The sequence below is a fragment of the Cololabis saira genome, chromosome 3 (genome assembly GCF_033807715.1).
Source record: "Cololabis saira isolate AMF1-May2022 chromosome 3, fColSai1.1, whole genome shotgun sequence".
NCBI classification, from domain to species: Eukaryota; Metazoa; Chordata; class Actinopteri; order Beloniformes; family Belonidae; genus Cololabis; species Cololabis saira.
This window is the reverse complement of record NC_084589.1, coordinates 7,128,373-7,154,857: the sequence shown is the minus strand read 5'-3', so window position 1 is coordinate 7,154,857 and position 26,485 is coordinate 7,128,373. Positions and strand designations below refer to the sequence as shown.

At 43.9% G+C, this 26,485-nt stretch overlaps 1 protein-coding gene across 3 annotated transcripts in view; it reads right to left on the bottom strand.

Annotated features, from left to right (window-relative positions):
• The window catches only part of LOC133424974 (NACHT, LRR and PYD domains-containing protein 3-like), a 35,594-nt gene that overhangs the window by 6,329 nt on the left and 2,780 nt on the right, over positions 1–26,485 (bottom strand). For 2 of the 3 annotated variants that reach the window (XM_061715599.1, XM_061715607.1), the window contains exons 2-8: positions 13,045–13,177; positions 12,819–12,962; positions 9,452–9,530; positions 8,956–9,163; positions 6,031–7,825; positions 5,560–5,733; positions 2,035–2,208 (exon numbers count right to left, since the gene is read on the bottom strand). In XM_061715599.1, coding sequence (XP_061571583.1) covers positions 2,035–2,208; positions 5,560–5,733; positions 6,031–7,825; positions 8,956–9,163; positions 9,452–9,530; positions 12,819–12,962; positions 13,045–13,133 — 2,663 coding nt within the window. In that variant the 5' untranslated portion in view covers positions 13,134–13,177. Of the gene's footprint in view, positions 1–2,034; positions 2,209–5,559; positions 5,734–6,030; positions 7,826–8,499; positions 8,710–8,955; positions 9,164–9,451; positions 9,531–12,818; positions 12,963–13,044; positions 13,178–26,485 lie in introns of those variants that run through there. The other variant, XM_061715615.1, reaches the window with a different exon arrangement.

Sequence of the window (26,485 nt, the reverse complement as noted above, 5' to 3'; positions counted from 1 at the left end):
GTTGTTAATGCCATGTATACGGGGACATCTGATATTGCAGTCTGCGCTACTCGAAAAATTTCCCCCAGGTGGGGTTTTCCCCCGGGGGAGGGGATTCACCCGGAAGTGAAAGGAGACGCCGCGTGCTCAGTAGTAGCACCCTGGGGTGTCGTCTGACTGCTTCAGGGGTGTCGTCAAAAAAATTACCTATTCTGACATTTCATATATAAATACCGTATTTTCGCGACCATACGGGCGCCGTGTGGAAAGGCGTACCCTCAGTTTTGTGTCATTTCTGTATTTAAAACACACACACGGCGCACCGACCGAAAAGGAGCCGTCTACACACACACACACACGCGCACCGCAGAACACACACACAAGCACATGAGTGTGCGTATTTAAAAATAGAGCGGGAGCAAAACTTAGTTTGATTGTAGGCTACTTTATTTCATTTTTTACATTAATCAAACTCATCCTCTGTTTCTGCATTAAAGAGCTCCGCTAAATCAACTCTGCCAGTCTGAATTTCCTCGCTGTCAGAGTCACTTTCTGTGCCGTGCGGCGCCTTGGAAATGCACGATTTTGCAAAAGCTTGCAAAATAAGCAGACACGTTAGCCCCCGCATCAACAATCCATCTGCAAACTGTGGCATAACTTGCCCGGCGCTGCCTTCCACTCTTGGTGAAACTGTTCCCCCTCAGTCATCCATCGCTCCCACGTGGCTCGCAGCCTTAAGGCTGATTTATGGTTCCGCGTTAACCAACGCAGAGATTACGCCGTAAGTTACGCGACGACGCGCACGTACGGTGTGCTTCGCCAATACGTTACGGCGTAGGCTCTGCGTCGATTTAAGGCGGAACCATAAATCAGGCTTCCCTTTGAACGGCCGGTTCACAGCCGGCTGGAAAAGTCTCTTTAGGCAGTCTTTCTTTTAAAAATCACCATAGTTTCTGTCCATCAGTGTGGCAACCAGGCACAACAGTGAACGATGACTTCTACTCTGGCGCAGTTATCGTGTTCAAGTTATTGATACAAAATAAACAGGACTTATGCATTTACAGTCTATTATATTTTACTCTGGGGTGTCGTGGGATTTTATTCACTTTTGAAAGGTGTCATGACTGAAAAAAGGTTGAGAACAGGCTGTCTGTTTTAGACAGATTATTAATAGGAAAGCAGTGAGAATGCACTTTTTTCCTTAAAATGCTGTCCTACACGACTGATTTGCTGCCCGCTCTAATAAGCCTCGTGCCCCCTCTGAATATTTGCTCTGGCGCCGACCCTGCACCACAGCCGGCGTCGTTCTTCTATCATCACTGCAGTCAAAAGATCCGTTGTTCTTTTCATAATCAGCACTAAAAGCTACATAATGCACGAAATGTAGGCTGCTGTAGCCTCATCGAGGTGCTCGGACGCCATCTTTCTTTCTTGTTGTTGGTAAGCGGATGTCAACCGGAAGTGGCTCTTTGTTGAAATGGTTACCTTGGGTACAGCGCCACCTAGCGTCACGGAGTCAGCCATGCTCTGGTTACAAGTGGGTTATTCAATCTGATTCAGTCTGATCTCTGAACAGCATGTATACTCAGACAAGTTATCCGATCTTCTGCATGTCTTTATCTGATCCCATCTGCAACCCGATTGAATTGCTGCATGTAACCGCACTGTGTGTGTAATTTGCTAAAGGGAGGGGGGGGGGGTTTAAAATGTGAACAGCGCATGATTATTTGTTCTATTTCACATTGTCAAGAAAGTTGTTGTGTTGTTGAAAATGTAAATCCTGACTTTCAAAAGAGGGAATGTACAGTCATAATGTCATTGTGCTGATTATAATGTTTTTTTTTCTTTGAGGAAGTGTCCTAGTGTCTGTTGTCTCTGAGTTGTGAGCATGTATGTTTATGCATTTTAATTAATGATAATGATGTAATTCAGCTGATGATTCTGATGAGAACCTAGAGAAACTACTGTGAAAGGTCAGCAGCTAACAGGAATCTAATAAAACAACCAAACAAACAGTTCTAACGGACAACAGTTGAACACTTGGTGGATTCTGACCTGAGAGACTCCAGGTGACAGTGTGGACTCTCCAGTCCAGGACACAGCTTCTTCAGTCCTGAATCCTGCAGGTGGTTGTTACTCAGGTCCAGTTCTGTCAGACTGGAGGACTGAGAGCTGAGAACTGAGGACAGATCTGCACAGATGTTCTCTGAGAGGTTACAACCACTCAACCTGCAGAGGAGATTAAAGAGAGATCATGAGGTTATTTAGGAAGGTTTGTGTATAACATTTCATGTACAAGACAACTCAAAGTGCTTAAAATAAAAACATTAAAAAAAATTAATAAAAGATTTGCGGCCGAGTACGACACGGCAGGGATGAGAATCAGCACCTCCAAATCCGAGGCCATGGGTTTCCATCGAGAAAGGGTGGCATGCCTTCTCCGGGTGGGTGGAGAAGTCCTGCCTCAGGTGGAGGAGTTCAAGTATCTCGGGGTCTTGTTCACGAGTGAGGGAAAGATGGAGCGGGAGATTGACAGACGGATCGGTGCAACGTCCGCAGTTATGCGGTCGATGTACCGGACCGTCGTGGTGAAGAGGGAGCTGAGTCGAAAGGCGAAGCTCTCGATTTACCGGTCAATCTACGCACCTACCCTCACCTATGGTCATGAACTTTGGGTAGTGACCGAAAGGACAAGGTCGCTGATACAAGCGGCCGAGATGAGTTTCCTCCGCAGGGTGGCTGGACGCTCCCTTAGGGATGAGTTTCCTCCGCAGGGTGGCTGGACGCTCCCTTAGAGATGAGTTTCCTCCGCAGGGTGGCTGGACGCTCCCTTAGAGATGAGTTTCCTCCGCAGGGTGGCTGGACGCTCCCTTAGAGATAGGGTGAGGAGTTCGGTCACCCGGGAGGAGCTCCTTCACATTGAGAGGAGTCAGCTGAGGTGGCTTGGACATCTGTACTGGATCCTCCTGGACGCCTCCCTAGGGAGGTGTTCCAGGCATGTCCCTCCTCCCTAGGGAGATGTTCCAGGCATGTCCCTCCTCCCTAGGGAGGTGTTCCAGGCATGTCCCTCCTCCCTAGGGAGGAGTTCCAGGCATGTCCCACCGGGAGGAGACCCCGGGGAAGACCCAGGACACGCTGGAGAGACTATGTCTCTCGGCTGGCCTGGGAACGCCTAGGACTCCCCTCGGAGGAGCTGGAGGAAGTGTCTGGGGTGAGGGAAGTCTGCGCATCCCTGCTGAGGCTGCTGCCCCCGCGACCCGGGAACGGATAAGCGGCGGACGATGGATGGAATAAAAAATTTGAGAATTTAAAAGCAGTAACTAAAGACAGACAAACATAAGTCAATAAAAAGGTTTTCAACTTGACTTGAGGCAATAGAGAGTTTCAGCATCCCTGATGCATTCTGGGAGTTTGTTCCACAGGTGAGGAGCAAAAGCTGAACGCTAACTCATCATATTTAGTTTTAACTCTGGGTATAGAAGGTAGGCGTCTCCCTGACAACCAGAGGGTTCTGGTTGGTTCATCATGGACCAGGAGATCAGAGAAGTATTTTGATCCGAAATCATTCAGAGATTTATAAATCAGCAGCAGGATTTTAACATCTATTCTGGGACAGACAGGAAACCAGTGTAAAGATATTAGAACTGGAGTTGTATGGTCCACTCTCTTCCACATGTTCTTTAAGTGATAACAGGCTGACTTCACTACTGTCTTAATGTGGCTGTTCAGGTATGAGTCCAGAACCACTCTGTGATTTCTGGGTTGGCTATTTGTTTTATCTTCACTTAACTGAAGAAAATTCTGGCACATACACTTTTTAATGTGATCAATGCATTTGATAAATTTTTTTAATTGGATTATATACCCTAGCTGAGATGCTTATATAGATTGGGTGTCACCTGCAGAGTCATGGTAGCATGTTTTGTTCTTTTTCATAATTTGACCAAGTGACAGCATGTAAATATTAAACAACAGAGACCCAAGAATTGAACCTTGAGGAACTCCACGTTATTTGTGTTAACTCTGTTAACTAAATATGTAGTTACCTAAAGACACAAAATAGTCTTTGTCATTTAGATAGGACTGAAAAAAGGTTAGTGCTGTGCTAGAAAGTCCCACCCAGTTCTTCAACCTGTCTATCAAGATGTTCTTGTTGATTGTGTTGAATGCACCACTGAGATCCAGGAAGACCAAGACTGAAATGTTGCCATTATTGGAGTGGATATCATTAAGGACCTTTACTAGAGCTGTCTCAGTGTTGTGATGTGGCCGGAAACCTGACTTGAACACATCAAAACCGTCATTTAGTGTCAGGAGGTTGTACAGGTTTTTGAAAAATGGGTGAAATTCAGGATATCAACATGCGTACAAGAAAGGCCAGTCCACAGCTACGACACTTTCTCAAATGACAGATGATTGGTTGCTTGAAATGGATGACGAAAAAATTGTTGTTACTGCACTGTTGGATATGAAGACAACATTTGATCTTCTTGACCATAAAGTGTTATTGAATAAGTTAAGCTGCTATGGTTTTGAATCAGCTACTATTGCATGTAGAGTTATTTGTCTGATAGGAAAAGCACTGTTTACTTTAATGGTAGCAATTCCAAGCTGAGAGCAGTGAGCTGTGGGGTTCCCCAAGGGAGTTCATTGGGTCTGCTTTTATTTTCAATATTCATCAATGATTTATTGTTGATTCTAAATCATGCCACCATTGCAATGTATGCTGACGATTCAACAGTTCATACATCGGAAAATGCGCCTGCTGAATTAACTGAGATTTAAAGGGTGGACTTAAAATTAACATTAAAATGGGTGATATGAAACGAATGAGTTCTGAATAAGGTGAATAGAAAGTGTATTGTTTTAGGTTCAAAACATTTATTAAGAGAATACCCTGTGCTATGCTTAACTATGGGTGATGTAGTGATAGAGCAGTAAAAGAAGTGAAGATATTAGGGGATGTTGTATAGAGTCAAATGTCCTGGAATAGACAAGTTGACTAAATAGTGCAGAGATGTTGTTCAACGTCATTGTTCTGATTATAATGTTGTTGTTGTTTTACTTTGAGCAGGTGTCCTAGTGTCTGTTCTCTCTGAGTGGTGAGCATTTGGTTTATGTATTTTAATAAATGATAATGTTGTAATTCAGCTGAGGATTCTGATGAGACCCCAGAGAAACTGAAAGGTCAGCAGCTAACAGGGATCTAATAAAACAACCAAACTGTCACAGTTTGGTTATTGAGTTCCTGTTTTATTTTGAAACCTGTGTCTTTGTGTTTCCGTTCTGCTTTGATCATCTGCACCTGTCTCGTTAACCCTTCTGTACATCTGGTCTTGTCTTTCCCTTGCTCCATGCTGGTCTGTACTGTTTTCCCCCTCCATGTTTCAGGTTTGTTTTTTTCTCTGCTCGCATGTTTGTTTGTTTAAATCTGCTCAGCAGCGCTTTTAGTTTTTGGTTAATTTAATGAATAACAATTTTTGGAACTCCTGCCTCCCGTTCTCCTGGGTAAGAGTCCTATCTATAATGCAACGCAAACAGTTCTAATGGACAACAGTTGAACACTTGGTGGATTCTGACCTGAGAGACTCCAGGTGACAGTGTGGACTCTCCAGTCCAGGACACAGCTTCTTCAGTCCTGAATCCTGCAGGTGGTTGTTACTCAGGTCCAGTTCTGTCAGACTGGAGGACTGAGAGCTGAGAACTGAGGACAGATCTGCACAGATGTCCTCTGAGAGGTTACAACCACTCAACCTGCAGAGGAGATTAAAGAGAAATCATGAGGTTATTTAAAAGTTGATTATGTCATTTAACAAAAAAAATAATTATATATCAATGAATGCTGATTATTTCAACTAATAATCAATTAGTATTGATCATAGCGATTGCTGCATTTCTCTTCTCTGCATGTAAAGTTTCCTGAGATGAATTATTGATGAGAACTGGTCCCACATGGACCTGAACTTAGTTGAACAGTGAATTTAACTGGTTTCCTCCATGAACACAACATGTGATTGTAAATAAAACAGATGTGTCCGTGTTCGTCCTTACACAACTTTCTTGGAGGCTTTGACCACCGGCAGCAGCCTCCGTAGAACCTCCTCTGAAGCTGAGTATTTCTTCAGGTCAAACACCTCCAGATCTTCTGATGACAGTAAGATGAAGCCCAGAGCCGACCACTGAGCAGGAGACAGTTCATCTGTGGAGAGACGTCCTGACCTCAGGGACCGTTGGACCTCCTCTACCAGAGAACCATCGTTCAGTTCATTCAGACAGTGTAACAGATTGATGCTTTTCTCTGCAGACAGATCCTCACTGATCTTCCACTTGATGTATTCAACTGTTTCCTGATTGTTCTGTGAACTTCTTTGTTTTGGTTCCAGCAGACCTCGTAGGAGAGTCTGATTGGTTTCCAGTGAAAGACCCAGGAGGAAGCGGAGGAACAAGTCCAGGTGTCCGTTGGGACTCTGTAAGGCCTTGTCCACAGCTGTCTGATAGAGGTGAGTCTCTGCTCTTGTTTTAAACCACCAGGAGGTGTTTCTTTGTTCATCCAGCAGGTTGACTGCAGACTTGATGAAGGTCTGATGGACATGAAGAGCAGCCAGAAACTCCTGAACACTCAGATGGATGAAGCAGAAGACCTGGTCCTGGTACAGGCTGCTCTCCTCTCTAAAGATCTGCGTGAACACTCCTGAGTACACTGAAGCCTCTCTGACATCGATGCCACACTCTCTCAGGTCTGGTTCATAGAAGATCAGGTTTCCTTTCTGCAGCTGCTCAAAAGCAAGTTTTCCCAGAGACTTGATCATCTTCCTGCTCTCTGGACTCCAGTGTGGATCCGTCCCAGCTCCTCCATCATACTTGACCTTCTTCAGTTTGGCCTGGACTACCAGGAAGTGGATGTACATCTCAGTCAGGGTCTTGGGCAGCCCCCCTCCCTCTCTGGTTTCCAGGATTTTCTCCAGGACTTTCTCCAGGACCGTAGCAGTGATCCAGCAGAAGACTGGGATGTGGCACATGATGTGGAGGCTCCGTGATGTCTTGATGTGGGAGATGATCCTGGTGGTCTGCTCCTCATCTCTGAACCTCTTCCTGAAGTATTCCTCCTTCTGTGGGCCAGTGAACCCTCTGACTTCTGTCACCATGGAAACACAATCAGGAGGGATCTGATTGGCTGCTGCGGGCCGTGTGGTGATCCAGAGACGAGCAGAAGGAAGTAGGTTCCCCCTGATGAGGTTTGTCAGCAGCACATCCACTGAGGTGGACTCTGTAACATCAGTCACGACCTCATTGTTGTGGAAGTCCAGAGGAAGTCGACTCTCATCCAGACCGTCAAAGATGAACGCGACCTGGAAGTCTTCAAACCTGCAGATTTCTCTGGTTTCAGTGAAGAAGTGATGAACAAGTTCCACCAAGCTGAACTTTCTCTCTTTCAGCACATTCAGCTCTCTGAAGGTGAATGGAAGCAGGAACTGGATGTCCTGGTTGGTTCTGCCTTCAGCCCAGTCCAGAGTGAACTTCTGTGTTAGGACTGTTTTCCCGATGCCGGCCACTCCCTTCGTCATCACTGTTCTGATTGGTTCATCTCTTCCAGGTGGGAGTTTAAAGATGTCTTCCTGTCTGATGGTTGTTTCTGCTCTGTCTGGTTTCTTGGATGCTGCTTCAATCTGTCTGACTTCATGTTCATTGTTGACCTCTCCAGTCCCTCCCTCTGTGATGTAGAGCTCTGTGTAGATCTGCTTCAGAAGGGTTGGGTTTCCTGCTTTAACAATCCCCTCAAACAAACACTGGTACTTCTTCTTCAGCTTAGACTTCAGTTGCTTTTTACAAACTGGAGCAAAAGAACCTTAATAAAAGTGGAAAAAAGAAACCAATTAGTGTTTATAAAGTTCAACATAATTCTCATAAAGAATCATGATGTGAACCGACACTGATCAACTCTAACGTTACGATGAGCTGTCCAATAATGTGTAGAATCACTTTTACCACCAAAACACTTCGGAACACTCAGGATGTGGAAGTGACAAGAACATTTGGGGGTCCTGGAGATTCTAGTACCAGGATGTTAGCAGTAGAGCCCTGATGGGTTGTGGGTTTGTGGGTTGTTGTGTTATTGTTATTGTTGTGGTGTCTGTCAAGTGGATTTTCCAGGTTTAGGATTTGAAAACACCAGAAGCTCTCCCCCTTCCCAGGACATCTGTGGACCTGTATAAGAACTGTACCGAGCCGTCTGATAACATCAAGGACACTGGCTGAGGAGTAGCTCTGGGGCAAAGTTCACAGACTTACCGCTCACACACACACATTGCTGATAACCACACCTCCCTCATCTCAACGCCTTCCCCGGCTTCCCTCTTATCAGCCCCCCTGACACTGTCTCCGGGTTCGAGCGCCACGAAGGCCGCGACCCTCACTTGGATGAACTGTGCCGGGATCCCGCCCACCCCACATACCCATGCAAGTTATGATGTTGTTTTGCTGTGTGTATGTTGCTTTTCTGTGCTGAGGTGTTTTTTGCACCTTGACACTGGGTATTTAATACACAGTGTGAAGATGCCTTTTTTTCCTCCTCCATCCCAGTGTCATCCTTCCTCCAAGAAATGGCGTCCGTACGAATGGGGCCTGCGGTGTGAACCGGAGTCAAGTTCTCTCGGCTGATTATGTCTGACTTGGCAATAAAGCTTTTTCTGATTCTGATTCTGAGATGATCTGATCAAATAATCCGTAGAACCATCAAGACAATCTGGAGTTCAGCAGGGTTCCTAGAAGAAGAAAACCAGGGCTATAATCTTCCAGTTATCTTGTGGTGTTGGTCGGTTAAACATATTTAGGCTGTCCTGTACAGGGAGGGTGCTGCTCTAGGGGAGGGTACCATGTGGGGGCGAATGTTGTGGCTGATCTGTGAATGTTGCTCATCTCCTGAGGCATTCTGGGTCATTTATCCAGCAGCTTAAATGTTCAGAGAAATCCTCTTACTGCTCTGCAGACGCTCAGCCAGCTCCTCCTGCTTCATTCTCCTCAGGAAGTTCACTGTGATCTTCACAAACGCCTCTCTGCTGCTCCTCTGCTCTTCATCCTCACCATCCAACACATGCTCTAGGGATTCTGGGTAATCTTGACTCAGACCCCTCTGCATCTTCTTCAGCTCGTTCTTCACAAACATGACAATGTTGTCCTCCAGCAGCTGGAACAGAAGACCACATGAAGGACACAATAAGACTGAAACCACGGAGACAAACATCAGGTCCATGATGGACAGACTGACAGTCCACTGGTCTCCAGAGACCAGCATGGAGACAAACATCAGACCTATGTTGGACAGACTGACAGCCCACTGGTCTCCAGAGACCAGCATGGAGACAAACATCAGACCCATGTTGGACAGACTGACAGTCCACTGGTCTCCAGAGACCAGCATTGGGACAAACACCAACAGAACAGAAGGAGTAGCAGTTGTTGTTCATGTACAGACCTGAAAGATGGAGTCCAGCTGTGTCTGATGCTCCTGGACAGACGGACCACTGGGGGACTCTGAGATCTGCTGGTCCAATCTGTGGAGGAACCAGGAAGAATTAGCTCACATCATGTCTGTCCTCACAGAGAAAAACACCAGCCAAAGGTCCATGAAGTCCTGTTTGGTTGAGGACAGTACATCAGTGGACTGATGGTGGTGAATGTTTACTAGTCCTGCTGATCCCACCAAGAACCTACACATGACCCCAATGAGACATCTGCCCATTCACACATTCACAAGATCCAGTTCTGCTCCAAGAAAAGTTACGAGATCAAGAAGACGGACAACTGGGGGGTATTCCAGAAAGCGGGTTTTGTTAAAACTCTGAGTTTGTTAACCATGAGATGAGGGAAACCCGGAGTTTTCAGTTCCAGAAAGCGATGTAACTCAAACTCTGAGTCAGTTACTACGGCAACTGACCCTGTGAACCTAACGTGCTCGCTAGCAGGTTTTCTTCAATAAACCCTGAGTTTCTCTCTGTCTCCTCCCTCCTGCTGAGCCTGAAGCAGCTATCCCACATGGGTGTCCTTTCCTCCGGAATCCAATTGACATCGAAGCCGAATTAATTTTCAATGCCTTACGTCAGGAGAGGATGTTTAGACCAAGATTAGATATACTTTCATTCCCTGATGAGTACCTTACAGAACGTAACCGTTTTTTGTCACACTATTATTTATCTGAACAACATTCTCCAGCCATATATATCCAACATTACAAACCGCAGACGTGCTCTCAGTTCAGAGCAAATTCTTTCTGTTGCGCTTCGTTTTTTTGCCAACGGCAGTTTTCTATACTACAACATTGGCGACGCAGAACATATTGGGAATTATTTTAATATTAATTATATAAATTATTAATTATATAAATACCGTAGATGACCAAATAGTCGCCCGCGCGCAAATACGCGCCTGTGCTCTAATAGCCGCCGGGGGTCCGAGCCCATTTGGCATAATAAACGCCGGTTCAATTAAACGCCCGGGCGACTACCAGTAATAACCTGGTAATAACACTGTATTTGCATTGTATTGTGTACAGTATCGTTCATACTGCTCTGATCAGCTCTGTGTGTCACCGTTACACAGACAAACTGTCTTTGTATATCAGAGCATGTGAGCGGAGTGAAGCGGCGAGAATTTCCGTTCCTCGCTCATAAAGGTTGTTACCGCTCTGCTCCGCCTTATTATTTATAATTTAAACTTTTTATATATTAAAATCCCAAAATATCTGTACCGTTTCTGATTGGGTGTGTGCACTGCACATCATTTTTAGACACAACAAAGAACGCGTACCGCAAAAGTTGTGTCTTTGTGTCTGTGGAGGAACCCGGCGTCCCAGCAAAGTGAGAAGAGAAAAAAAGAGTTCAGCAGACAGCGCACAACTGAAGGCTGATTTATGGTTCCGCGTTACACCAACGCAGAGCCTACGGTGCAGGGTACGCCGTAAGGCTGATTTATGGTTCCGCGTTACACCAACGCAGAGCCTACGGCGCAGGGTACGCGGCGACACGCACCATACGTGCAAATGCGCTTTTTTTTGCTATTAAAACATGATTTGTAATGTGAATTTGCAAAACTTAAACTACAAATAATAGTTTTTGACGTAACATCAGAGATTGTGCATGCTCTCTGTGAAAGGATGAGTCAAATCGGGTCGCAGCTGCTTCAACTGTGAACCGCGGTCAACTGTGATTCCTTCACGAGGAGCGACCAGGATTTCAAACACGCTTGGTTTTATTGCGACCTCACGATTCGTGATCGGGAGCTCGTCGTGAGGTGTTGTGTTGTGTACAGTGTGTACAATTTTAGTTCCAGTGGTACTATGGTGATCTCATGTGTTCTTTATAATGGTCTGGTGCTGCTCATTGCAAAAATAAATTGTAGCCTGGTGCAAATATCCGCCTGGTTCTTATAAACGCCTGGGGTCCAAGTGGATTTAGCATATTAAACGCCCGGGCTACTAAATGGTCATCTACGGTAATTAATTATATTCAATTCAATTCAATTTTATTTATATAGCGTCTAATACATCAAAAGTTGTCTCCAGACGCTTTCCAGAGACCCAGAACATAAACTCCTGAGCAATTATTACATAAACAATGGCATGTAGAAACAGCACAAAGAAGGCAGGTGGAAGCAGCAACGGGATGACCGGGGGTGGGGACAGCAGGCAGGTGGAAGCAGCAACGGGATGACCGGGGGTGGGGACCGCAGGCAGGTGGAAGCAGCAGCGGGATGACCAGGGGTGGGGACCGCAGGCCAGCACGCGGCTCCCAAAGCTCCGGCCCAATCAGCAAGCCCCAGGTTAGGTTCAGGGTCGGGGAAAGGTTGAGAAGGGGCAGGGCCAGGGAGAGGAGTCTTGACGGACAAATCTCTCCCCCACCTGACCGGGCCGTTACCCTGCCTCTCTCACTCCCACGCTGCAGGTTCCGGTGTTGTGCATTCAGAGATGCTCTTCGCCACCAGCAGAGGATGCTGCACCATATACAAAAGAGAAAAAAGGGGGGCCAGCACAAGAAACTACAGGAGCGATGGACAAAAATGATAGCTATGAGATACTTGGAAATGGAGAAGAGAGGAAGGGAAGAGGAGAGGAGAAGAAAGTGAGAGGCACCGCCCAGTGGATCATGTCAGTCCTCCCTGCAGCATAGGCCTATAGCAGCATATCTACCACGAAGCTATATTTGAGACTAACTATTATAGTCTTGTTCTATAGCTGCAACTATGACTACTGACACTAACACACTAGAGTTTACACTACCTAGAGATTTACCAGCACCAGCTAGAGGTTTACTAAACACTAACTATAGGCTTTACTAAACAGAAAGGTTTTAAGTTTAGTTTTAAAGGTGGAGGTGGTGTTAGCCTCCTTAACTCAGATTGAAAGTTGGTTCCATAGTAATGGTGCCTGATAGCAAAACGCCCGCCCTCCAAATCTACATTTGGATACTCTAGGAACTACGAGTAAACTTGCACTCTGAGAGCGGAGAGCTCTGCCAGGAACATAAGGCACTATCAGGTCTTGCAAATAATGCGGAGCTAAGCCGTTTTGGGCTTTATATGCAAGTAATAAAATTTTTAATTGGATTCTGAATTTTACTGCTTTCAGGATCAGTCCTCTGGAAGGTGAGACCTCCAGATGTGTCGACCAGAGGAAAAAGCTCATGACAGGAGATGAAGATCTATAAGGAGGAAGCTCAGATCACCATCAGGTGATGGAGGACCACAGGGGTCCAGGACTACATGGATCTACTCAGGAAGAAACATGTGGACATTTCCTAACATGAGGACTGGTTAAAATACATGTAATGTGTTTAAATACATCTCACCTCTCTGAAGAAGAATGTTGGTCTCCTTTAAAGGTAAGAATATATTCCTTTGACTGGTCACTCTTCAAGGACACACAGCTGGGTCCAAGTCCAGGTCGAGGTCCAGGTCCAGGTCCAAGTTCAGGTCCAGGTCCGGGTTTCTTCCTGTAATAATGATGTTTGGTGATGTGAGTCTTGAGCTCTGACATGCAGAAGAGTCACGGACAGTTAGAGATTCTCATCTCACCTCTGAGCTTTGCTCCGACTCTCATGTTCCCCACAAAGAGAGGTTTTAGAGGGAGGGACTCCCTCCTCTCCGTCCTCACACTGATCCATTCTGCTGAATTCACGTCCACATCAGCTCACACACACACCTTCATCTGCAGAGGAAACACACATCACTGGTGCTGCACACAGATCAGCTGATCCTGCTCTGGTTTGTTCCTCTTTTGTTTTTTTTTGCTTCCACTGAGCAGAAGAGGTCACTTGTGTTACACCTCTAAAAAAGGGTGAGAAATAATCACAAGAGTGATGCAGTCTTTCCCAAACGAGAGCATTTACTCAAGTGCAAAACAATATTCACAATAATCACGGTTACAGAGGTTACATATCATCTGACATTAACAAAACACAAGCTGCGTCCGAAATTCCACACTTCCACCCTAATGAGTAGCAAAAACACTATGAGATTTTTTTAGCGCGTCTAAAACATTAGTACGTACACAATAGTATGCGCTATCCATACTCATTCCGGAGAAATGTATTAGTGTGGATTGATGGACAATAGCTAAGCAGAAACTTCCCACAATGCAATGCAGCGGTGTTTGGTTGCTAAGTGCTGCACAGATACGTATATGTCATAAGTATAATATTCAGTATAATAATATTATTATATTGTGGCGGACACAATTATGGACCTCGCACCCATCAGGACTGTAGGGAAGGGGGCGTGGTCATGGGGCGTTTTATGGTTGCTCTGTTTGAGTTGTCAACTGTCACGGTGCATCCGAAATGCCATACTAAACAGTATATACTAAAAAGTATACATAAATTCGGCACACTTTTGAGTTAATATCAGTAGTGTGCATTAATTCGGACGTACTATTAAGAGCGGATTCTGTTCTGGAATAAAGTCCCGTTTGCCAACCTCTGGAGTCGTGCCTCATCCTGCCACAATATAATATTAATATTATAATATTTGTATATAATAATATTATATAATGTCATCTTGTTTGGGCCAGGATAACCAGGAGAGCAGAGCGGTGCTGCTACTGCTGCTGTGACAGGAGTTACCATGGTAACAACTCCCCCTCCCAATGGCCCTTCCTGCCGTGGGGGGGGGGGCAGGTGCACCCCCTCCCGACCCTGGTGTTGAGTGCATGTGATTAATGCCATAAAACCCCCCCCCCCCTCCAGAACTAAGTATCCTTGTTAAATGTATTTAATAAATGTTGAATGTGCAGTCTGTACAGTGTTATTAAAACCGTGTTATTACAACCCCTCCTTCCAACATCAGGAAGTGCCGTCAGGAAGTTGTTACCATGGTAACTACTCCCCCTCCCAACCGCAGGAAGTGTCGTGTGGCTCTGAGTAGTACGTCCGTATTAATGCACACTACTGATATTTACTCAAAAGTGTGCCGAACTTAAGTATACTTTTAGAGTATATACTGTTTAGTCTGACAATTCGGACGCACTGACAGTCTTACTTATTAGTATTAGTATTACTCTGAGACATACATCTCATTTTGACTAAATGTAAATAATGTCTACTATTAGCTCAAGAACTTCAGTAGACTCTCGCAAATAATCATAAAACCTGCTTAATAACCAATAAACAACACTGTTCAAAATACATTTACATTATGCACCTGTAAATTTGTAAACAATGGGGCTGTTAAGTCGTGACGTCACACCTTTTCAAAATAAGGCTTCCGGGTCCTGCTCCTTGTCATTCAAACATGCCGCAGTGCTGTGTTCCCCGTTTTAACAACAGATCTGAGTCTAAGACATTGATACCACTGTCATTCTTCCGCTTTCCTTGCGACGAGAAAGAGAAGAGGAAATGGCTGCAGTTGATAAGGTGAGTTACAATTCTTAAACGAATCAAGAAAAACGAAGTTTGGGCTAAAGTTAGCACTAGCTTTTGCACCTACTCGTAAAAGACAAACTGACCGTTTTAGTGGAGCGGCTAAGAGTGGATTTTAGGCAGAATCGTGCATTTGGTGATACAAGCATGAAAATTGGCATGAGCAGTCTCCATGGGTCACTTGACAAGAAAACTGGTCGGGCCACTTGAAATTTCAAGTTGGCGGCCATTTTTCAAGATGGCCGCCACCTTGGTCGATCAATTAAGTGATGTAATTGTTTGGTTGGTGATATAGACATGAAAATTGGCATGAGCAGTCTCCATGGGTCACTTGACCAGAAACTGCTCACAGCCACTTGAAATTTCAAGATGGCAGCCATTCTTTGAGATTGCCACCTGGATTTTTAAATAATATATTTTCCCATGTTAATTTGAGGTCCTAAAAAGGCCAAGAGTGGATTTTTTACTGTATTTTGTCTAACTCCTCACCCTTGACCTGTCCGATGTGGTAAAACCTGCCAGGAGTTGCCTCCTAACGGCATAGCTCTCAGGGTTCAGTGAAGTGCACAAGCTCCCTTACCACGACAAGGTAACAGTCACAAGGGAGGTTTTTTTTTTTTTTGGTTTTTATTTTTTTTACCTAAATGAACAGACAGTAACGTTGTCAAATAAATACTAAGGAATGGAGAAACAAAAAGGAAGATTATTAAAGTTGCCAGCTTTGGTGCTGAATGGATAGCGCTCCAAAAAATAATTGAACAATTATGTACTGAATGGCAATATGGGCAGATCTAGAGGCAACAGCAGCTCTGACTGACATAGCCCTGGAACCATGATAAATTGAAAATATCCCTCACAAATAAAAGGTAGAGGTGCTGACATTACAAAGTATCTCCTCAACTAAAAATATCTCTCACTGGTAATTAGCCAGTGGAAAAAAATACTAAAGAACTAAACTAAAAATGCGATTAACTGGTAAAACTGAAGACAAACTGTTGTGGCCATGGGGAGCCGAGCCATAGGTCTACACCTGAAAACACAGGTGCCAAGGGGGAGTAACCCTGGCAAAAAGAATATGCATATAGGATCTAGCAAGGGCAACTACACAGACATGTACAAGTGAGTCCATATCTGAAGCACTTACACCTTCCAGTACATGCCTTGGTGCACTCGGATTTGGTCAACTCCCAACAACTCTCTGCAATAGGTGGAAAAGGAGTCCAAAAGATTTTCCATTCCTCGCTTTAATGCCTGTCCCCACACGTATCCAGCCTCACAAGATGCACGTTTGGCATGCTCTTTGAGTGCTGCTTGAGTTGGTGGGATCAGGTCATATGGTCTTTGCTTTCTGGCAAAGAGATCAAGCCTCGCCTCATTCACAGTTGTGACATCGCTGGATCTGTCATACATTAGCACAACAAATCTCTCCAAAGCTTGCAGGTCGCTGTCATCCACTGCAGATGGTTCTGTTTTGCAAGAGCATAGAGTGGCTGGTCAGCAGTTATGACAGGCGTTTGTCTTGGATTCAGGAATGCCACTGTATCACTAACTTTGTCCATGACATGCTTTACTGTTGCAACAGAGTGGGCTTGGTCTCGGAGGAGGGGAAGCAGTGATGTAATGCTGACTTTAAAATCCAGGCTCCTCCGTTGGGATGCATGGTGCGCTGACCATGTTATATTGGCAGAAGCATCGACTGCTTGGGTTAGGCTAACTTTCTCCAGCCAGTCAAACTCGGGTGTCAAGTTTCTGTTGAATACAGTGAGGTCTGGTAAAGGTAGGTTGCCTACAGGATGGGGCTCTGAGTTTTTCTTTCTGAAGAAAGCTGGTTGGATGTTCGAGAAGAATTCAGGAATTTCAGGAACTTTTCTTGGTCTGTCATCTGAAAGTTGGAGTGGTGGCCTTATCTCACCCTCATTGTTAAGACCTGGATGTTGGAACATGGAAATACTTGTACCATGAAAGGATGTATGGGCCGTTGTTGCTGTGGTATTATGGTCAATGTTGTCCATAGCAGATGTGGTGAAGAGTCCCTTTCTCAGAATCGGTGGGCAGACAACCCCATCTACCACATACTGGTTCACCACAGATTCTCCTAGCAGTGCGGAAACCTCCAACACCCTGTCATAGGAGATGCATATCACATTCTCATGAAGTAGGTCAATGAGTTGTCGCTTTCGTGTTTTAGCATACACCGCCATTCCAATGTAAACAGCAAATGGAGTTTCACGGTCTCTCGAGTGCCTATGGGTTGCTGCACCATCTTTGCAATTAGTTTTGCAATTGTCTAATCTCTATTCTAATTTAGGGGTGGCAGTAGCTCAGGTGGTAGAGCGGGTCGTCCAATGATCGGAAGGTCAGCGGTTCGAATCCCGCTCTGTCCCAGTTTGCTGTCGTAGTGTTCTTGGGCAAGACACCTTACCCACCTTGCCTCGTGTGAATGTGTTTGAATGTGTATGAATGTTGGTGGTGGTCGGAGGGGCCGTTAGGCGCGATATGGCAGCCACGCTTCCGTCAGTCTGCCCCAGGGCAGCTGTGGCTACAAACATAGCTACAACCACCAGTGAGGATGTGTATGAATGAATAATGATTTCTGTAAAGCGCTCTGGGTGCCTAGAAGGGCGCTATATAAATCCAAGTCATTATTATTATTATTTACCCCGTAATCACCAAATCAACACAAATGTACTTTTATGCCTCAGTGTTAGAGGTTTTTTTCATGGTATAAAATTGTTTTGGCATCATCCAAAACTTAAAAAATAATGACTCTAAGTCCTCTTTACTGAAAAAAAAATGTATATGGGAAAATTGATCTTTTGAGGATCCAGTGGCGGCTCACGGCAGTTTCCATGCTTGTATTTGCCTAAATGCTCCAATAAGGTGGCGGCCATCTTGAAAAAATGTCCGCCATCTTGAAATCCCAATTGGCTGTGAGCAGTTTCTTGTCAGGGGAACAATGAGACCGCTCATGCCAATTCTCATGCTTGTATAACCAACTTTACATCACTTAAAGGAGCATGAGGCTCCTTTTAAGAAATGAGACTCTCTAGCGCCACCCTTCACCACGACGGCCGTCGGGGGTACTGCAGCCAACAGTGAAGCCGGCACGGGAGAACGGGGAGAACGTGCATGCAGCGTCATGTGACGTCACATCCGCAGGACAGCGCGGGAAATTCGACCTCCGAATTGCAGCACATTTTGCAGCACACAACCTGTTCAAGGCAACGGAGAGATACGCTAGAGGAAACATTCTTTTTGATTTGGAACGCTTCATCTGACATTATTACTAGAAAACTTAAAACGTATACACATTTTTTTCATAAATCCTGCCTCAAGCTCCTGTAACTGCTCCACTAAGATGGTGGCCATCTTGAAAAATGGCTGCCATCAAGTGGCTGGTAGCATTTTATTGATAAGTGACTCATGGAGACTGCTCATGCCAATTTTCATGTCTATATCACCAACCAAACAATTACATCACTTAATTGACCAACCAAGGTGGCGGCCATCTTGAAAAATGGCCGCCGACTTGAAATTTCAAGTGGCCCGACCAATTTTCTTGTTAAGTGACCCATGGAGACTGCTCATGCCAATTTTCAGGCTTGTATCACCAAATGCACGATGCACATTGAAATGTTTCATTTAATAAAGTGTAAAACACATTAAGTAAATTGTATCTTTATATGAGAAATTATATTGTTTTTTCAGTTGACACCACCTATTTTGTCATGTCCCCGATAGCCTTCAATGAAAGTGTACTTGGAATATAACTAATAAAACTTGAAAAAAGTCCAAACATTTTGATATAAACATAAACATATATTTATGCTTTTTTGCTGATAATGATTTTTTTCAAAATAAATTGCTAATTAATCATTAAAATCATATTATTTAGTTCTGTCCCTCAGTAACCCCTCAACCCCGTTGCACAAATGATTCCCATCCCCCATAGAAATAATAGTATGATCCATTTGAGCATATACATCAAGAAGTGACATCACTGAAGTCTTTTCAACAACTGCACACTTGAAACAGGCAAGTGGCTACCTTCTTTTACTATATTTTGTTAATTTATATTGTAGTATTGTGGTCGTCAAGATCAACAACTCAACACCATCACATGAAAAAAAGATAGAAAACTATTACTCATTAAAAAGGTTTTTCTTATTCCAAGAATATATACTATTTCTTCATCTGATGCATGCCATGTGCTCTCTCTATGGTATTCATTATATGGAGCAGCAGCCATTTTGAGCAAAAATCACAACCCCGTCACACTCAACCCCGTTACGTTTTAATGTTATAGGGTTGTGAGATTGTAATGGGGTTGTGATTTTAACACTTTGGTTGCTTGGTTATCCAATTATTTAAATGAATAATTATTATATTTGATTAATATTCTTATACCACATGCATTTTGAATGTAATAATGATTATTTTAAAGACAGATGAGATGGCCCCAACAACACCCGCAGAAAGGCAGAGGAAGTATCGGGCACGCATTAACACCGATCCTGAAAGAAGGGAGAAATACCTGCAGAGTGAACGTCAGAGAACAGCGGCAGAAACGCAAAAAGTGGAGAGCAGCTTATAAAAGAAGCAAGGAGAGGAAAGAAGCGCTGAGAAACTTAAGTGTAGAACCGACTTATAAGATGAATGTCACAAAACAAGAGGCACTCACTCACTCACTCACTCACTCACTCACTCACTCACTCACTCACTCACTCACTCACTCACTCACTCACTCACTCACTCACTCACTCACTCACTCACTCACTCACTCACTCACTCACTCACTCACACACACACACACACACACACACGTTGTGTTTTCTTTTGATGAGCTATACAGTCAGTTTACAATGTTTTAATGTATTGTTGTAGTTGTCATTGTTTCATTTGGGTTAATAAAACTCAGTTCAACTGCAATTTATATCCATTGTCCTTCTTATGGTTACATAATGAAATAGAATGTTTATACAAAATCATACGGTGAATTTGAGAGTTAAAAAACAACTATTTACATGTTAAGCTGTATTTGTCCCTTCAACCACGTTACCATCTTCAACCCCATTACCCTACTCTCAACCCCGTCACACCAACATTTATATACTTTTTTTTTTAAGTTTATGAAAAAAAAAAATATGTTTGTTGACTTCTGTCTCATATGTTTAGAGCTATCATAAGATTATTGATTTTGGTTAAAATTCTTTAGTTAAATCACATTTGTTATGAAAAATGATAAGGATGCTGTTACAAGAAGGGCCATTTCAAGCTTTTGTATAGCAAAAATGTAAGAATTTATATAATTTTTGTATTTGCAAATATTGAATTAGTTTGAGGGACATCTGATGAATATGAAAATGTTGACTTCATTTCAAATACATTTTATAATGATATTCAGAGAGCTTCCATTGTGTCCATAACGGGGTTGAAGAACAACGGTGACCACATCATGAAATGATGTCCAATATTAATAGGAATTTGATGCCTGAGATGGGAAAAATATATATTCTGGTAGTTAAATATGTCCTTAATGTTGTGAGGTGTTCATAAAAGTATTACATTTTGCTAAAAAATGTGGAAATGTCAAAGTCCAATTTGTGCCATTCTCATGGAATGACGGTTGTGAAACTGTTATGCTCTCCGTGGTTAAACACATTAATTTCCTCCGTTTCTGAGACTGCACAACCTATCTACATTGCAGTTTATTATTACTGTACATGTGTTACAACAGTTTTATATTACTCCTGTATTCTATTTTATTACTACCTGCCCAGGGAATACAGGTGGAAAATAGCAACCTGGCACAATGCATATGCTCTTGTACAAGATTAATTGTGCACTTTAAATAAATAAATTACAATTAAATTTAACTTCTACACCATTTTATATCTGAGATCCTTATTTTTACTTTTTCTTTTTCTTGCATCTTCTTTTCTATACATTTGAGCATTATTAGAGGCAGCCTGAGATTTAAGATTTCCATTGCCAATGACTGTTTCACTGTAATTGCTGTGCATGACTAATACAGAACTAAAGTAACGTTAATGATGATCAATTTATCTCTCTTTTTTTTTTTAAAGGCGTGAAAACTTCACTCCAAACTGCAACTCTAGGTTGTGCAGTTGGCATTTCCCGGATGACAGCTGACTGCTCCAGCATCTTAAGCCAGGTGATATGGTCATGGCGGACAAGGGCTTCACCATACGGGACATTTTGCCAGAAGGAGTTCTGCTGAACATTCCGTCTTTCCTCGTCAATGGACAGTTCACACAGGAGGAAGTGAACAATAACAGGTTAATCTCCCATGCAAGGATACATGTGGAGCGTTCTATTCAAAGGCTGAAATTGTACAGCATTTTGCACCACATCCCACACCAGTTCAGGAAAAACATCAACAAAATACTGAAAGTATGTGTGTTTCTAAAAAATGTGCAAACACCCATTCTGCGTGAAATTGAATGAATGATTGTCAGTGTGTTAAATGTGGAGGACTGTTTCCCAGTGGCCATAAAGATTTGTTACATGTATATAAGGGCATGATTTGAATAGTTTGACATGAAATAAGACCCATTGAGAAAAATGTATATTCTTGTAAAGTGAAAAAAAATTCTTCTTGTTCTTTCAACTGTTTGTTTGCAGAAAATTTCAATCAAAAATGTAGATAGACTGTATGATAGGGATTTGTTACATGTATATAACGGCATGATTTGAATAGTTTGACATGAAATAAGACCCATTGTGATAAATGTATATTCTTGTAAACTGATTTTCATGAGTGATTTGATTTGAGGAAAACTTGAATTAAAAAAGTAATACCAGGTAAAAAAAAAAATGTTACTGTTCTTTATAGACATGTTGTATTAAGTGTTTCAGACATTGTGTTACTGCCAAAAACTTAATTTATTATAACAGCGTAAACTGATAAGGACATTAGTATTTACAGATCATGAATGTAGGGTATGTTCAAGTGCAGACATTAACATCGTCAAATCTTCATCTGAAAAGTAAAGATGTTAAATAAATGTAGTGGAGTAGAAGGTACAATATTTACCAGAAAAAATGTTTAAAATATTTACCAGAAATGTAGTGGAGTGGAAGTAAAAAGTAGGACAAAGCGGAAATACTCAAGTAAAATACAAGTACCTCAGAACTGTACTTAAGTAAAACATGTACTTAGAACAAAAGGAGGAGAGGCCAGCAACACTTTGGGGTAAATCCACAAAGAATAGATTGCGCCCGCAAATAGCGCTGTGAATTGCGCTGCATTAGCGCCCGCAATTTGCCCCGCTTTAAAGGTGACCTATTATGGCATTTAATGTATATTTTAAACAGGCCTTGAATGTCTTAAAAACAATCTAAAGCTTGTTTTTTCTACATAAATCATAAATCCAGCCTGTGGGCCCTGTCACTAGTTTTACCGCTTCTAACCTCTTTTTCTGTGCTCCATTCTAAGGGAAGGGGGGGGTATGATAATGAGGCTCTGTGCTGATTGGCTCCCTGAATGACGTGTAGCAGGGGAGGAGAATAAACCTCGCTCCGCCAGAGCAGCCCGAGCCTGTAAATTATCACAACACTGAATTTTCACAAATGGAAACTTTATTGTTAAAAAAATAAAATATGAGTTGTATATAAATAACATTTATGCACTGCCGGATCTACCCGGCGGATGCTGAACGCTGGACGCCGGAGCCACGCCGGGCGCCCGGCGTGGCTCTGGGGCGCATCGCACATCACCGCGGCTTTAACGGGGGAATCTGACCGGTTCCGACCGGCCGGGACCGCAGGAACCGGCCTGGACTGGTAGCAGGGACTCCCGGGGACCGACCAGCGGAATTTCAGCCGGATCTGCCTGGCGGATGCTGCGCGACGGGCGCTGCAACCCCACGGGGGGCGCACAGATCGCTCCGGAGCGCATCCGCGGCGCATCGCCCGTTATCGGGGATCAAACCAACAGATTTCACTGAAAATCTCGGAGGATGAAGCTGGTCCGACCTGGGACAGACCCACGAGGACCCAGCTCCCAAACCACCCGGGAACCTGGATGATTTAACCCGGATCCGCTGCGCCGCGTCCAACTGGCTGAAGGAAGCACCGCTCCAGCAGCGGAGAGAGCTGGTTGTGGGCGTGGTTTCAGCAGCGGAGGCTGAACCTATGGAAATGAGCGCCTATGGTGACGTCACCATAGGCGCAGATTCAGAATGGCTCAAAAAAAGGTCAGGTGACACTGGGGGACTCTGTCTGGCGGGGGTCAGAGAGCTTGCAGAAATTCATGGTATTTTGTCTCCCCTGTGCTGGAAGGGTGAGGGGAGACCACTTTATATATGTTAAAACAAGAAAAAACGTGTTTTTCATAATAGGTCCCCTTTAAGGTCCTATTCACAAAAGATTTTGCTCTAATGATATACCGGAGCAAACACGCCCATAAAGTTTTGCGGCTGAGTGCAATTTGCACAGATTGGTCCATAATGAAAACTGCAGAGAGCACAACAGCCTCAACTTTCACGTATTTGTACTAGTATTTCGCATGCAGATAGATAGATAGATAGATAGATAGATAGATAGATAGATAGATAGATAGATAGATAGATAGATAGATAGATAGATAGATAGATAGATAGATAGATAGATAGATAGATAGATAGATAGATAGATAGATAGATAGATAGATAGATGTAAAGTGCAAACTAAAATATAGTCCAGTTGTGGCAGAGGTGAGTGTGTGAAACTGAGTTCAGGACGACTTAAACAGTCTTATTGCTGCGGGGACGCAAGGATCTCCTGAACCGCTCGTTCTGCAGCGCAGTGAGCGGAGGCTGCGGATCCGGCCGCTGCAGCTGCTCCTGCTTCTCCAGTGTGCCCCTCTCCACCACAGATCTTAGCGGGTCCAGACTCCTGCCCAACACTGAGCCCGCTTTTTTGACCAGTTTGTTCAGTCGCCTGGTGTTTTTGATTGCAAGGCTGCCCCCCCAACACACAGCAGCAAAAAAGAGTGCACTGGCCACCATCGTGTGGTAGAACATAGCCATCATCTCCACACACACATCAACAGACCTCAGTGTCTGTATGACATAAGCTAATGAAATGTCAAATGTTAAGAGGCTGTGCGCATTTACGCACAAGGCACAGCAGTAACTTCATTACTGTAACACCGGATCGGGATCAGATCAGGATCTGATGGTAATTCATGTTCTTTGTTTTGCTACACACACCTACAGGTCAGCTGTTAAACACACACATTCTAGATGTATATGTTTATATGGTGGAATTGTTTGTAATAAAGCAGCCCCTTATGTATGGATGAATCTTGAACTCCGTCCTGTTACTTTTATGAGCTGAGTTTGCGCGCAGTTTAATACACGCTTCTGAAAGGCGGTATTTGCTCCACTATTTTTGCGTGTGGCAAATAGCGCTGGCCTTTCTGAATTAGGCGCTTTTTGCAATGAGGCTTATTTGCATAGAAAGGGGGCAATTTTGCGCCGAATGTATGAATATTACCTAATTTGCATGCATGCAAATGGCACTGGCGCAGACTGCCACTATTTGCTTGGCAGCGCAGTTTGTGGAGCAATTCGCCTTTTGCGGGTGCTTTGTGAATTAGACGCTCTCTTTTTGTCTCATTTGCACCGGTTTAGCGGCCGCAAAAGCCGCGCAATCCTTTTGTGGATTTGGCCCCAAGTGTTGCTGGCCTCTCCTCCTTTTTGTTTTTAATTTACAACTGTGACACAATGTTTGGAAGGAAACACTCTTTATAAAATGTTTCCAGAATGTCAATGTTAAGAGCCCATGTCGGATCTTTGAGCACTGGCAGGATGACAAGGTCAAGAGGAGTCCATACAATGAGGTGACAACTGTTAGCTCCAGTCAGTTGTAGGTTGCCCTGGATCTGATGCCAGTAGTTATGGAGTTGTTTTAGTGCCAGGGTACCAGTTTCTTCATCCAACTCCAAGAAGAAGTCCCTACTCTCTGCTGCTTGTAGGATGGTCTTGGCTCTGGCTGACCACGGACATTTCACCTCAATGATGCAGTCATCAGATACTGTCCCTTCTGGAGAACCACCGAGTAGGCCGCTGTGAGACAAGAACAATCCCCTCTCCTGGATGACAACACCTGTGCAATCCGTGAATTGTTGCTTAGCCCTTGCCTCATGGTGGATTCCCCAGTCACATGCCTTAAAAAAAAACAAAAAAAAAACATTTATTACAGTGGTCAACAACCCTGCTCCTGGAGAGCTACTGCCCTACATGTTTGAGGTATCGCCCCACTCTAACACACCTGATTCTAATCATTAACTTGTTATCAAGCAGCTGAAGCTTGCCAAGGGCTTGATAACAGGTTAATAATTAGGATAAGGTCTGTTAGAGTGGGGGACACCTCAAACATCCATGAGCAGGGCTGGGCCCTGTTTCAGAAAGCAGGCTTAACAAACTCTGAACCTAATCCTGAACTATTTTAAACTAACGTAGGTCTACATTCTGCAGCTGCACCACGATCCTGCTCACTCAGAAATATTAACATATAATCTACAATATTATAATAATTATGTTCCATCAGTGCGATCAATTACGTCATGAGTGATAGAGATCATTATTCATTGATCCTACGTGTCTAAAGCTTCATACCGATTATTTGAATTTAAACTGAAATAACACATTATGGGGTAAATCCACAAAGAACAGATTGCGCCTGCAAATAGCGCTGTGAATTGCGCTGCATTTGCGCCCGCAATTTGCCCCGCTTTAAGGTCCTATTCACAAAAGATTTTGCCCTAATGATATGCCGGGGCAAACACGCCCATAAAGTTTTGCGGCTGAGTGCAATTTGCCCTTGTCTCAGTAAGTGAGCGGAGCTGTTTCCAGTGTTCTCCGTATTTCAGCACACAGATTGGTCCATAATGAAAACTGCAGAAATAAAAAATAAAGCGAATGAAAATAAAACGCTGTGAGGCGCAAGGGCGCAATTTCCACTGGGAACAGGGGGGACATGCCCCCCCACTTTTCAAACTCATGCTTTTGTCCCCCCCCCAAGCTTTTTTACAGTTTAAGAACTAACGGTAGGCTCAGCCTGTATTACAAATCATCAAGACACTGTGCGAAGATGGGACGGGAGCCCGCTCCCCCTCCTCCCTCCTCCCTCCGTGCTGCTCAAGGATGATTTATGGTTCCGCGTTAAATCGACGCAGAGCATACGGCGTAGGTTACGCGGCTGGCGCACCGTACAGTGCGCGTCGCCGCGTACCCTACGGCGTAACCTTACGGCGTAACCCTACGGCGTAACCCTACGGCGTAGGCTCTGCGTCGATTTAACGCGGACCATTATTTAGGCATAATTAGGCTTAACTAGTGTGTGCGTATGTGACAGATGTGCATGGGACGATTGTGAGATACGGAAATAACTGTTTTATATGAATTCTAATTCCGAATTACGTAACAATTCCGTATTTCAAGGGACGGGTGGCAGCCCACTCACCGCGGCTGCATCTGCAGCAGCAGCTGAGAGTCCTGACTGACGCTGAGCTTCACAGGGACACGATCAGCGCTATTTTATTATAAGTCTGATATATGTTGTGATATGTGATGACATTATTAAGCTGTTAA